Source organism: Pseudopipra pipra, chromosome 6 (genome assembly GCF_036250125.1).
Source record: "Pseudopipra pipra isolate bDixPip1 chromosome 6, bDixPip1.hap1, whole genome shotgun sequence".
NCBI lineage: Eukaryota > Metazoa > Chordata > Aves > Passeriformes > Pipridae > Pseudopipra > Pseudopipra pipra.
The window spans coordinates 20,479,605-20,494,269 of record NC_087554.1 but is presented as its reverse complement, the minus strand read 5'-3'; the positions used below and the strand labels follow the sequence as shown (position 1 = coordinate 20,494,269).

The 14,665-nt window shown below is 41.9% G+C and overlaps 1 protein-coding gene across 6 annotated transcripts in view; it reads right to left on the bottom strand.

Moving 5' to 3' along the window:
• LDLRAD3 (low density lipoprotein receptor class A domain containing 3) overlaps positions 1-14,665 on the bottom strand; it is a 109,815-nt gene that overhangs the window by 52,830 nt on the left and 42,320 nt on the right. For 4 of the 6 annotated variants that reach the window (XM_064657764.1, XM_064657765.1, XM_064657762.1 and 1 more), the window contains exons 3-4: positions 4,136-4,261; positions 1,085-1,219 (exon numbers count right to left, since the gene is read on the bottom strand). In XM_064657764.1, coding sequence (XP_064513834.1) covers positions 1,085-1,219; positions 4,136-4,261 — 261 coding nt within the window. The remainder of the gene's footprint in view (positions 1-1,084; positions 1,220-4,135; positions 4,262-14,665) is intronic. The other 2 variants (XM_064657763.1, XM_064657761.1) reach the window with 1 other exon arrangement.

Sequence of the window (14,665 nt, the reverse complement as noted above, 5' to 3'; positions counted from 1 at the left end):
CAGACCCCCTCTCTGAGGCTCTGATCCAAGGCCAGTTCCCAGGCTGTGATGTAGCTCAGCACACATATGCCTTACCAGGATGATCCCCTCAGCCCTTCCATGTGGAGCCACAGGAAAGAGCTCACAGGTTAGGCGGAGGAATGACACAGAAGAGATTGTCACACACCATTGCTATAAACCTTGTTTTGTTGGCATTGCTGTTGCATGTCTTCCCTCTTCCTCTGTGAGTCGTCAAGAATATTTATCACCATGTTAAGCTCAGGATTTTTTTCTTTTCCACAAAAGACTAAATGATCAGTGCAGCTATATATTAAAGTCATTCTCTTTCAATTTCACCCATTACTTCTTCCTTCATACCCTGCTCTATCTCTCTTCACATGCTCTGCTTTCTTTAGACAGAAGCATATCACACCTCCCCTGAAGATATCCAGCACTAGATGTAGACTGTAGCATAGGTTAAAAAAGAAAAAAAAATAAATCAAAGACTGTGTTTTGAGATTCTCACAAGATTCAATACAAAACAAGTTTAAAGCAAAAATTTTCTTCCGCCTTCATCCTTTACTCTAAATACAGAAACAAGGAAGGGTAGGAATAAATGCTTTCACTGTAGACTTGTCCTGCAGTGAAACATGCCTTCCAGAAAGTAACTGAGCAGTGAGGATCTAAAGTTTTAAGACTACACGAGATTTACTCATCTGGTAAATAGACAGATTCACTTTCAACTGTACTTTTACTATCAATCCTCCTGGGTCCAATCCATCTTGCAGAAGTTACTAAATGGATTCCCAGCAACTTCAGTGAGCACTGGATCACAGATTATAAGCACTTCCTGCAAAAATGTGTTTTTACTAATCTGAAAAAGATACCAGTCTTCTGAGCACTGAAAATGAAATGTATGTATGCACGCACACACACACAGACACACACACACACACACTCTACACACTTCATTATTTGCGGAATGAGGAAACCGCAGCTCCAGCCAACTCAGAGCAAGCCAACAATCGTATTTTCTGCTGAGCCTGTTCCGCATTAATTTGCGTTGGAATACCATTGCAGAATAGAATAAAAACTCTGTGCCTACCTTGAGGGCTTTCGCAGCTTTCTTCATCACTGTTGTCTTGGCAGTTATTTTGACTGTCACACACAAAGCTTTTATCAATGCAAAGACCATTTTTACAGTGGAATCGGGCAGTAGAGCAAAGCAAGGGATTTGCTGCTGCAAAAAGAGAAAGTGAGATCTTTCATTAGAAATTCTCTTACCAAAGCAGTTAAATAGCCCACAAGCAATCAATGACAACAGGTCACAACTCAACAGCTGGTCAATCTGCTGAATATGTGAGAGTAACTTGGCAATCAAACAACCTTCCCTCTAAACAGGGAAAGCTGAAACTTCTAATTCCTGCAAGATTCATTACAATTAGCAGAGATTTACTCCAACCACAGTTGTGATAAGCCTTCTGTTCATTTTCATGAGAGCCCCAATCATGATCACTCTTCCACATTTGCTCACACTGAAGACATATGGACTTGAACTGCCTACCATAAACACCTCCTGTTGATTCCTTCTTCAGCAAACTCAGTTTAGTTTAATTTTCATATTATCAGACAATGATCCTGGCTGAGAACTGCCAGGCAGTGGGTTATTCACCTTGCTTCTGGTTTTTTCCTCCTTCCCCATTCTCCTCGCTATTTTGAATTGATACAATGGCACTGCTGAGATCTCTCAACTTCTCATTGTTTGAATTTCAACTCCTTTTTAAGGGTAATATGCACATTACAGTAGCACCCAGAAAATCCTTTCACATAAGGCCCACTGTTGCACAGAGAGCAAAAACAGAATAGTATTTAAGCAGACTCATTTAGGTAGAGCAGTCTTCTCACCCATGCCAAATCCAGCAGTAAGATGCTCTAAGATGCTACGCCTATTTTCATCTAAAGTTTCAAGCAGTGCAGTTTTCAACACTTCTAGCAGATTACATCACAGCTTCAATGCATCTCACTGTCAAGGAGGTTTTCTTGATACATATTTCTCTTTTCTCATTTCAACCCTCTACTCTTAGCTATAGCCCAGCACATATAACTACACGTTCCCTCCTTGAACAGCATTTGCACCCTTCATATAAATCATATATAGCCTTAATCTCCAACACAGTCATTGCTTAGCCAAGATATGCATAACTTAGCCATTTTTAATATCTACTCATAAACCAACCTCTCTCCCTTAATCATTGTTGGCACTCTTCTCTGACTCCCAACAGTTTTTGGTAATGAGGTGACACACTGAATGCAACTTTCCAATTGAAAACCTTAAAAAAGCTGTTTAGACGCCCTGTCTGCTTCAAACTGCTTCTCTGCCACAATAACAAAGGGCATTTCAGTTTTCAAATACTAACTGGCTTCCTATTTTTTATTCTTTAAAGTAAGAGCTGGATTTAAAGAGTCTTTAAAAAAAAATATAAAACTTTAAAGTCTTCTCTACATATAACCTGCAGTATATGTAACAAACACTCCCAATTTCTCCAGCTTCCCAAAAGCATGTTTATCATGAACATGCTAAAGCTCCTTTGCTTTAAAACTGCTGCACACTTGCACCCCATTGATTTTCGAGGTCACCTTAGGGCCTACATTGTTGTTCCTCTTCATAAGCAGTGACTGACATTCAGACATGCTAGAAAATACCAAGAGTGTGCTTAAATGGCATAAAGAAACGGGGAGATCAGCAGCATGTTATCATCAGCTGTAAAGTCTCGTTGGAGCTACACACTACAAGCTCATGGGAAATTGTTTCATTCATAACAAACTTCAGGAGCTTGTGCACCTCCAGCTGAGACCTGCTGCTTATCAGTCCACCACCTCAAGGGTACTCAAAGCACTTTTGTCAAAACTTTTTTCTAGTCCATTTGTTTAAGCATAACCCAGAGGAATTTCCTTAGCCTTCAGTCTTCCTCTAGCTTCACTTGCTCTGCAGAAGTGCTATATCACTGCCACAGTCTTCCCAGGGCTCAAACCAGACTCTCTAAGCCAACAACAGATGGCACCTTAAGAGATATTCATGCTGTGGGGGAAAGCACATGAACAAGAAAGGCAAGAAGCAAACAGTGATAGATTACTGTAAAGATCGCCCCTTTTGTTATCTTTGAAAGCTGGTGTCTGTTGTCCTCCTCCTGACCTTTAAATGTTATTAAAAAGAAATACTCAGCAAGCTCCAACAAGATAGCGAGCAAGTATTTTCCTGCAAGCTTTTACCTACGGACCCATGCTTTTACCAGCTCTTGATAATAACAACAGAGCTGCTGTCTTGAACATAACTTTTCCTTACTGCTGTGATATATCCCTGCTAGACTTACAGATACAAAAGGATCTACACAGCCACATGCACAGAGTTAGCCCAAGTCAAGCAGTACTTCAGATGAACTCTGTGCTGCAACTTCCCTGCAAGTTGCTGAACAGCAGCTCAGTCTGAGATTAGCTTGGTTGGTTGGAGCATGGTGTTAATAACACCAAGGTTGTGGGTTCGATCCCCATATGGGCCATTCACTTAAGAGCTGGACTTGATGATCCTTGTGAGTCCCTTTCAACTCAGAATATTCTGTGAAGTTAGCACATTGGCAGGCATGCCTACCTCCAAAAACCTCCTTCTTTCAAGAACCTGTTTCTCAAAATATGCCATTATTTGCTTTTTTGTTGTTTGAGAACATGTATAAACAGAGACACCTGAACGTACTGATTAACAAATACATTATATTCTTCAGTGAAAAGAAACAGGCAAATAAAAATGGAACAATTCAAAGTGATACTTAATATTTGCCCAATTTGAGTTACATTTGAGTACAGGGAACATGTTCAAAGCAAACACGAAGCTTAAAACTCATTCAAAAGTCACAAATTCATTTCAAAGTCACAAAGAGGCTTGAAGTATCATACAGGCATTATATGCAAAGCAAGAGTGAGCTGGACCTCAAAAAAAAAAACCAAAACGGCCTGATATAAAGTGAAAAATACAAGAATTATGTGGGTTGTAAATGACAGGGAGAATATTTGACTCAGAAACTAAAGGCTACCGAATTCTAAGTGGTATTAATTAGTTGAAAGAAGCAGCAGTGCCCTCACTCACACACAGACCCACACTTACTGCAGTTCTCCTCATCGCTGCCATCGGGACAGTCCTCGAAGCCGTTGCAGCGGAAGCGGCCAATGATGCAGTGGATCCCACTGGCACAGGGGAAGAACGTGGCACCGCATTTGGATTTGGCTTTCGCTGGGAGAAGATAAGAGACAGAAGTGGGCAGAGGTGAGGGTAACAATTTACAAAGGTCAGAGATGCTTTTGTAGCAGTACAGTTTAGAGTGCTCTATGCAGCACTGCTGGTACATGTTAGGTGCCTTCCAAGTTCCCTATGGCCTGCTTTCAAGTACTTTAAGTATATTTGTGAGATTTCACCTGCTTGGGCTGAAGTTTTTTCCAATTTGTGTAATTTCCAGAATGATTGAAATATTCAAACTTAAAACTAGTCAAATGGCCTCTCAAAACAAATTTAAATTGCTCAATGCTTTGGAGTACCAATTTGTAAATTTGCCAAGCAGGTACTCCTAACAGTCCCCTGAAGACCCACATGAATTTAACCAACATTCTACACTGGAGTAAAACTGTTAACACAGAGGGTCGCACTTCCCAGAAAACAAGACCAACTTGACCTCTTTGCATGAACGTCTGTGGTAAATGTCACTAGCCCAGGCATAAGTCCAGGAGACAGACAGGTAAGCCGATCCTCAGGTGGAAGACAACAACCCTCAGAGGCAAAGGTCTATCTGGACTAGTCATAACCCCCCACCACAACCTATAGCTCTATGTCATGCTGAGTCCAAAACACTAAACAGCACCAAAAGTCTAGATCTTGTACACCACCAAGCTTCTCTTGCTTGCTCAGAGAAGCCAAGCACTGAAGTGCCCAAGGAAGACAGAGATAATGAACACTGCAGAAAGTTCTAAGAATTTGGGATCTGTAGGCAAATTTGGACAATGACAGTTATAGAAAGAGTAAGGAAATATCTGAAGAAGAAAATGAAGAATACAGAGATATCAAGCAAATTAGTGTCTTTGTGAGAATAAGAAAGACAAGAGACGCTCATAGAAGTATTTTTCAGGTTGCAAAAGCCAAACTCAAAAAAGACAATGCTATAATTAATACTGCCTTTATTCAGTATGATTTATATAAAACTGAGTGCAAAAGGAACATGAGATATACAAAAAACACATCTCTTGCTGCAGTTCTTCGGGACAGAAACTACATCTATTTCACAGGACCAGCACAGCTGTTCATGAAACACTAAATACTAACAATAGCATCAAAATGTGTTTAACAAATGATTACAGAATCTCGTTCTGGTCTCAAGTACTATGCATTTTTTACTTCACTGCACAGCAACTCTTTACAGCAAGAAGAGAACACTGCCCTTAGCTACAGTGATACAGATGCTTCCACCATGATGCTCAGGGCAAGCACCAGCTAAGTCTTGTGGTACCATCAGCCTAGAAGAAAACAACTCCTAAAGTAAAAAAAAAAATTTTACAACAAGAGATGTGGTTACATATTTTTCTCCCTTTTCTTTTTCAAATTATCCCACGACACAATGGACCACATCACAAGAATTGAACTCTTCAGAAAGTACACTCTAAAGCAAAGGCAGTCACTGAAGAAAGAGTATGCTGGTAACTGCAGGAAGGTGCATATGGTGTCACGTGGTAACACCATGCACAGACCAATGATGACAGAATACCAGAAAAGAAGCCAGATCCATAGCTTGCAGGCCTTTGAGTAAATGTTTCCTACTCCTTCCTCAAATCTACAAGATGTGTTTACAACTCACAGGTTTTGAAATGTGACATATCTGGGGATAACAGCAACGTGCAAGTATTTTATGTGGCTCTTTGGCACATCAACACAGCAACCTGCGCAGTTTTATAAGGCCAGGACAAGGTCAGAGGCAACCAGAGTACATTAAGAAAGGAAGTGTATCCAATAGGGATAAAGAGTTTTAGCATTACTTTGTAAGGAATCCTCTCTTCCAAGGTTAAACACTAAGTGCAGCTGTAGTAAAGCCTTCTTCCATCACTCAACAGAGTGCATATAAACTGTTTTAAACCACAACTACAGTAATTCTCACTTGATTTAGTGTCCTCCAAAAGCAAGTTCCTGCAGTTCCTCTCTTATATGTTTTTTGTTATTATACCGGTAGTTTTTAGTTAGAATTATGAAGTGTAAAATAGGATGTATCACTGAATTTCACATATTCAACTAGCACTTTTTCTGAAGAGTATCCAAGGTCCACTTGGGGAAAAGAAAGTGAGCCATTACTTTGTAGGAAAACAGGTGATAAATTACCCTGAAGTAGCTGCTGTGCTTCACACTACTACAACAGAAATCCCTCAGCCAAGACATCTGAGCCCCGGCAATTCTCCACAAAACTTCAAAGAGCAACTTCTGTGTTAAGAGTTCTGAGGTAGACTGGTCTTAGCTAAATAATTCAGTAACCACAAGGACTGAGGCATCATCATACTCCCAGTCTTTAAACAAAAAGCAGCAAAACAACCTCAGCAACAGATTCAGTGTTATCAGAGCAAGCAGTCTGTACTAACACACTAAGAAGCCAGACAACTGCTGCTGGGAGCGTGTGGTAGTAGCATGTATGCGAAGAGTTGCCCAATGCTTCATGTGTTGGGTTTTTTTTTTTTCATTTGCTGTTGTTTTTCCTTCTATAAAAGCTAATATCTTTTTGAAACCAAATTTCCCAGACCCAATGACTGCTTCTGGACATCATCTTATTTTATAGGTGTATTTTGAGCCAGAACAATTCCAGGAAGGGAGAAAAGGGAGAAGTTCCAAGAGTTTCAAGAGGAAGAAGAACTAAGAAAGTGGAAAGCAACTGTGCTTTTGCCTCTGTTAACATTTACTGGATCCCACTTCTTCAAGCAGGCTTACTTCAGTCATTTGAGGTCTGAATTCAGAGGCTATCCTTTATCTACTCTGAAAACCCTGCCAAATTAAGGCTTCAAAATTATTTACTTCTAAAATTTCTAACATGGACTACCTCTTACTCTGGCAGCCTGACTCCTCCTGGCAGACTTCAGACTGTGAATTGTCAAAACCTGAGCCTCTGGCTCTGGAAGAGCAGAAGTCATGTGCCTGCACTTTCCTGATCAGAGCTAGTGGCGGTGAATGCTGCAAGAGCTCCATTTCACACTCTCAGCTATCCTGGCCCTGAAAGGTGAGAAGGCCCAAAGCACATCTTGTGCATTACACTGACCTACCACAGTAAAGCCATAAGCAATATTTAATGTTTGACCACACCTGGAAGAAAAAGATGCTGGAATGATCCGGAACAAAGTCAAGTTTCTGGAAAATGAACTCTTTCTTCTGTCCAAAGCATACTGATACCCCATCAAGAAGAGGGAGAATCCATTCAGGACAATTATTTCATGTAACTATTACTTAGATAGCTATATAATTTTTAGTTCCATATTTACTCCCCAGACCTTTTCCTATCTCCTCCTCCTGAGTGAGCAGCCAGAGAAGAAGCAAATTCTGTTTTCAAATAACTGTTTATCAAAAGAACATATACTAGTAACCAGAGACCAAAAACAAACAAGAAACTAAACACCTTCAACTCATGTCTGTTTCCTTTTTATATAGTCCACTGATCTTATTTTTTTTTAACAAGGGAAGGAAAAAATAACAAACAAAACCCAAATGCAATTCTTCCTATTTGCAATAGGCCTGATATATACACAATCCAATCCAAATTCAAACCTATACTTACCTAGGAGACCCTGCAAATATAAAAGAGCATTTCAAACACCATAGTGACTAGTCACACAGCTAGCCATTTACTACACACAAGTCTTGCTCCCAAACAGAACGTAGTTTTCCAAGTTCCAATTCCACACACAAAATGCATTTCTCATATGCTGTCCATAAATGCAGGAAAAATGAGAAAACAGTAACAGCTTAGTCCAAGTCATATCCTTTGACTCTGGAGAACTCCACTGAGGAATTCCTGATTTTCAATTTTACATTCTTTTTGTTCTCTGATAGAGTTTTCCTGAGGTTTTCAAGCATTGTTTGGTTATTGCTCATAAGGTTCCTATGGAAAGCACAATCGTTTCTTCCAGAGCAGAAACGTACCTTTCCATTCTGCAGTGATCTCTGGAGATATCCTGAACATGAAGGGGCTATCCATCTTCTTCAGGTCTTCAGCACCTCATAGGTAACAGATATAGATATACCAGGATCATGACTGCCTATAGGACATTCAAGGCATGTGCTGCACTATTCCAGCATTTCTCTGCAATTCCTCCTCCCATTGCATGACTGTTACAAAAAGAGTTTTCTTCTCCTTTGATCATCACTGTGTCTCCTACCGCACAAGTTTCAAGTTTTCAGGCAAATCTGCATGTGGTAAGATTTACATTTACCCAAAAGCAGCCATCTATTCAGCTCCTTCAGTGATGTCAGCCTTGAGAAGCTTTCAAGGACAGCATTACCTCTGCAATCTGTGTTCTTCTCTGTTACACTTGGTTGAAATGGGCTCAGGATAATAAAAATTACTGGGATATCAGGAAATGACAGAAGAGAAGTGAAAAAGGACACAGGCACACGTGGATCATCTGACCTTACATTATTATAACCAGCTAAAGCAAAGGGAAGGGAGAATTTGGTTGTTTTTAAAGGAACTGGTAAGCCCTCCTGAACCCAGGTTTCCAGAAACTAAGAAACTAAGAGACCACACACTGGAGGGGCAGGAGTAAGGGCTGATGAACATATTTGAAATACATCAAGAAATCACACAGCAACTTACAAAACTGTGTCTAAAGAAAGGCTACACAAATAGCAGATCCAGCCTGGATTCAATACAGCAAGTACAAAAAACATCCCAAAAAACTGCCATCCAAGCCATTTCTGAACCTATGGCAGAAAGGATCAATTCCATCCAGTTTCGCTTTTCATTTGTTACCTAGTCATGGCAGAAGCAATCCAAGACTGGGAGATTAAGATGAATCTGTATTTACATTTCACAAAAGGGAACTGCCATGGTATTTAAAATTATGGTTTTTAAAGTATAAGTGTCAGTGAACTACCATGCACTTGAGAAACCTCCTGACTCCTGGACCAAGGGTTGGACTCGATGATCTCGGAGGTCTTTTCCAACCCAATCGATTCTATGATTCTATGACTCCATTACCCATGGAAAGAAATTGCTCTTCAATAAGATATTCTTCTCATCTCCTACAATTCAAGCAGGAAGCAAATGGTGAAGATGGTGGCAGAGAACTGCTGGCCACAGTACAAGCTTGCCAAATGCTTCCTCCAGGTTGCTTTGCTTAAGTTCAAGGAAACTATTTTGGCAGTTGTAGGTGTGAGTGCGTGAAGTCACTCCTTATGCTACACAGAAACCGATCCTCTCAACCCTCTTCCTTCAAGTGTCTAAAAAAATAGTAACTTCCCATCAGGACTAGTAGTACACTCCACTGAAGATGTGACAGTTTGCAGGCACAGCTCTATGGCACTAACAGAAAAACATTTTGCTATCTTTAGGGTACTAAGTGTGATCCAGTACTATTTTTAGAAAAGTGTAACACATTATTTCTCAGCAGAGATGAACAATAGTAAGGGAAAAGAAACCAGATTTGGCATATACTGTGTATAACTTTATATTGTATACAGATACCCCCCTAAATAAAAGCATCTTTGACACTCTTGGCTACAACAACTTCAAATCTGAGTAACAGGTTACAACTGATCTTCTGCGATGGGCAGGTGATTTACTTTCCCTAGATGGAGCAGCAAAGACATCAAATGTGTTCAATAATTATCAGTAACAATTACAAGTAAACTGCAGTTGTGGCCTATATATTTGAGGAATATAGCCAGGACAGATGCCGTGGCCCAACTTCTTGGAAAAAAATTTGTCATACGTAACTCTAAGTAGATACTAACCAACAGTTTAGATATCACAGTAAAATTTTAAGCTGTGACCCACTGTAGTGCCACAGTGCTTAAACAGAAGCATTATACATTTAGAACAGGTTTTTTCTTACAGAAGCCAAGACACAGTGTTGTTAATGAACCTTTAGGGAAAAAAATTTCTGACTGAATTGTTACTGACCCTTCAGCCTCACCTCTGTGCTGGGAAGACCATGGAACAGATCCTCCGAGCTGTGCTAAGGCACCTGGCATACAGGGAGGTGATTTGGGACAGCCAACATGGCTTCACCAGGGGCAAGTCCTGCCTGACCAACCCAGTGGTCTTCTGTGATGGAGTGATTGCATCAGTGGACAAGGGAAGGGCTATGGATATCATCTCTCTGGACTTCTGTAAGGCCTTTGACACAGTCCCCCACAGGATCCTTCTCTCTAAACCATAGAGAGACAGATTTGATGGGTGAATTATTTTGTGGATAAGAAATTAGTTAGATGGTCAGATTCAGAGGGCAGTGGTCAACAGCTCAATGCTCCAACAGACAACTGTGACAAACGGTGTCCTGCAGGGGTCCTTACTGGGACCAGTGCTATTAAATGTCTTCATCAATGACACAGACAAAGAGATTGAATGAACTCTCAGCAAGTTTGCAGATGACACTAAGCTGTGTGGTGCAGCTGACACACCTGAGGGACGAGATGCCATCCAAGGGACCTGGACAAGCTCGAGAAGTGGGCCCATGGGAACCTTATGAGGTTCAACAAGGCCAAGTGTAAAGTGCTGCACTTGACCTGGGTCAAGACAACACCCGGTATCAATACTGCCTGGGGGATGAATGGACCAAGAGCAGTCCTGCCAAGAAGGACGTGGGGTTGCTGGTGAACGAGAGGCTGGACATGAGCCAGCAACGTGCACTTGCAGTCCAGAAAGCCAAACACATCCTGGGCTGCATCAAAAGCATAGTGACCAGCAGGCTGAGGGAGGTGATTCTGCCCTTTACTCTGGTGAGATCCCACCTGGAGTGCTGTGTCTGAGTCTGGGGTTCTCAGCACAGGAGGGAATTGACCTGTTAGAGTGAGTACAGAGGAGGGGTACCAGAATAATCAGAGGGCTGGAGCACTTCTCCCATGAGGAAAGGTTGAAAGAGTTGGGGTTGTTCAACCTGGAGAAGAGAAGGCTCTGGGATGACCTTATTGTGGCCCTTCAGTAGCTGAAGGGGACCTACCAGAAAGCTGGAGAGGAACTATTTACAAGGGGATATAGTGACAGGACAAGAAAAAAACAGCTTTAAGCTGAGAGTAGATTTAGATTGGATATAAGGAAGAAATTCTTTACTGTGAGGGTAGTGAGGCACTGGAATAGGTTGTCTGCAGAATTTGCAGATGCCCCATCCCTGGAGGTGTTCAAGGCCAGGCTGGATGGGGCTCTGAGCAACCTGGTCTACTGAAAGGTGTCCCTGCCCATGTCAGGGGAGTTGGAACTAGATGCTCTTTAAGGTCCCTTCCAACCCAAACCATTCTATGATTCTATGACTGTGTTACTGTTGAACCAGCTAGTCCACAACCCCAGCATTTCACACCTAGTTATAGTGAACTGGGCACTTTTTACTGCATGCAACATGCAAAGACAGCACACAACAAGCACTCAACATGATGTGGCCAGTAGGACAAGCCTATTTTGTTCTTTTAACTTTACAAACATTTCTGTTTTGAAATATTTCTCAATTATTTTGCAATCTGGACTGAGTAGACAGGATGTATCAGATACAAGAGCTCACATTTTTAGACAACCTACAGCTAGGAGTAAACTGCACAGAACTTCAGCATCTTTAAACTCAAATTGTTGCCTTCGAACCTCTCCAAGTAGCAATCAAGCAAAATAACTTTAAGCTGCTTCACAGCAACACGTCTCAACTGAACTGATGATGATTTATTCAAGTAATCAAAACTTGATTACCTGCATGTGACAAGAGCAGTTCTCCTGACAGAAACTGTTGTGTGCAGATGCTGCACTACTGCAGAGCCACAAGCATTTTCCTGACTTTGATAATGAACCACCTTAAAGTTCTCTGCTGTTGTTAATTTAGTTTGAGAGATGCCACAGCCGCATCAGACAGACTCTTTTTATGCATGAGTGGCAAGGTGCAGCATTTCAGTAATGGCTTTACATGAAAGAGTTAAAGGTTTTAACTTTAATTTACAAAAGAAGGAATGATTTTACAACACTTTATAACACAAGCAGGATGGCACCAGGATATGATGCCTTTCACCCTAAGAACTGCTATAAACCCTAACTGTTAACACTTACAGATAAATTTTGGGTTAGTTAATTGCTGTTTGGACCCTACAGTATTTTCAGTTGAGTTCCCAGTGGGGAAGCCACTGCTACCTGCAGTCACTCAGCTGCCTCAGCACAGATGGCAAATGCACCACTTGCTGGCTCACAGAGCTCTGGAACAGGGCTGTCTTGCAGAACGACACAGAGAATCACAGAATCATAGAATCAGCCGAGTTGCAAGGGACCTCCAAGATCATCCAGTCCAGCCCTTGATCCACTACCACCATGGTTACTAGACCATGGCACTAAGTGCCACATCCAGTCTCATCTGAAAAATCTCCAGGGATGGAGAATCCACCACTTCCCTGGGCAGCCCATTCCAATGCCTGATTACCCTCTCTGTAAAGAATTTCTTCCTAATATCTAATCTAAACCTCCCCTGGCAGAGCTTAGGACCATGCCCTCTTGTCTTACTGATAAGCTGCCTGGGAGAAGAGACCAACCCCCACCTGGCTACAACCTCCTTTCAGGGAGTTGTAGTGAGTGATAAGATCTCCCCTGAGCCTCCTCCTCTCCAGGCTAAACAGCCCCAGCTCCCTCAGCCTCTCCTCACAGGACTTGTGCTCAAGTCCCTGCACCAGCCTCATTGCTCTTCTCTGGACCTGCTCCAGCACCTCAATATCCTTCCTGAACTGAGGGGCCCAGAACTGAACACAATACTCAAGGTGTGGCCTCACCAGTGCTGAGTACAGGGGAAGAATCACTTCCTTGGTCCTGTTGGCCACACTGTTCCTGATCCAGGCCAGGATGCCATTGGCCTTCTTGGCCACCTGGGCACACTGCTGGCTCATGTTTAGCTTCCTGTCAATCCAAACCCCCAGATCCCTTTCTGCCTGGCTGTTCTCCAGCCACTCTGTGCCCAGCCTGTAGCGCTGCATGGGGTTGTTGTGGCCAAAGTGCAGGACTCGGCACTTGGCCTTGTTGAAACTCATCCCGTTGGAATCAGCCCAACTCTCCAGCCTGTCCAGGTCCCTCTGCAGAGTGGTAGAAAAAAAAAAACAAAAAGGTTGTCCTCTTTGACCAAGCAAACAGCTTCGGGAGGGACACACATGGAGCATTGAGGGAGGAACGGGACACGCGCCTAGCCAGCCAGATCAGCCAAATCAACCCTGGCGATCAGCGGGGTGACAGATGTCACAGCCAGATCGCCCTTACATCCTCTGCTTGCTTTTTCCTATCTCGAAAAAAGCTTAGCACTTCGAGTTGCATTCCCAGTATAAAATCCACCCAACAGTCTGCTATGCCAGAACTTCTCCAATTCAAAACAAGACAGCTATTTAATGTAAGGAGTTTTGATACAAAACACAGACAACTGCAGGGCATTCACTGCACCTACAGAAAACCCTTGGGTCACTCTTTCCTTTACTCCCTGTTTAACCAGGTAGGTGAAACAGCTGCTAGTCATAAACTGCTAATGTAAACTCAGAGAAAATGATCCTAAAATTTGATTTATTTAAAAGGGACCAATTCTATTTTTTTTAAATTGGTGAAATTAGCCCTGTAGGAAACATCAGAGGTTGCCTCCAATACATAAAACTATCACCCACTTACGTGGGTAGTATTTACACTACGGTTAACAGTAAGAGAGAAAGCACAACACTAAAGTAAAAAAGCCAATGGATTCTACTGCCTTGAAGAGAAAACTGCTTTCTTCAAAAGAAAAGGGGAAAACCGAATTACTTCACTTTGGAGCTGAACTACGAGTCAGTGGCCTTTACCTCTTGACAAACAGTAAGGCCTTAAAGTAATCTTTCATGATCTAGGAGTCTGTGTTTCAGTCCTTCAAAATCATCACAAAGCAGATGAGATGTCAGAAGAGAGCATAGACAAAAATCTTGTTTTTCAGACATTCAATAAAGCAATTTCTCACTAAAAGAAGTGTTTTAGAAGTTGCTACTCCCTAAACAACCCAAACAATAATATCATACAAAAGGACAATCAGCTGTTGCACCACACAAATTAAGCACAACTTCAGAGTTGTTAAGTTACTCAGGATGAATACAGGTAGGACAGAACACAACCCTTAAGGGATTTCTTAGCAGAGGCAGAGGCAGCCCTCTTCAGAGGACATCTGCATGCCTGATGGGCTACAGTCCCTCACTCCATCCTGGGATACTACCTACCTGATCTTTTTCTTTCAGTTCTGCCACTAATTCCATCCAACTGTTAAACCTGTCTGATTCCCAGCTCTCCAACTGGGCTATTTACTGACCCCCATCAAGAGGATTAAATAATTAGCACCACAAACCCTCTTGATCTCCTTGCATAAAAAGCTATCAAACATAAGCAGTTATTACTCTTGCCCTTACTCATGTGTAATTGAGCTTCAAATGAAACATTCACCATGG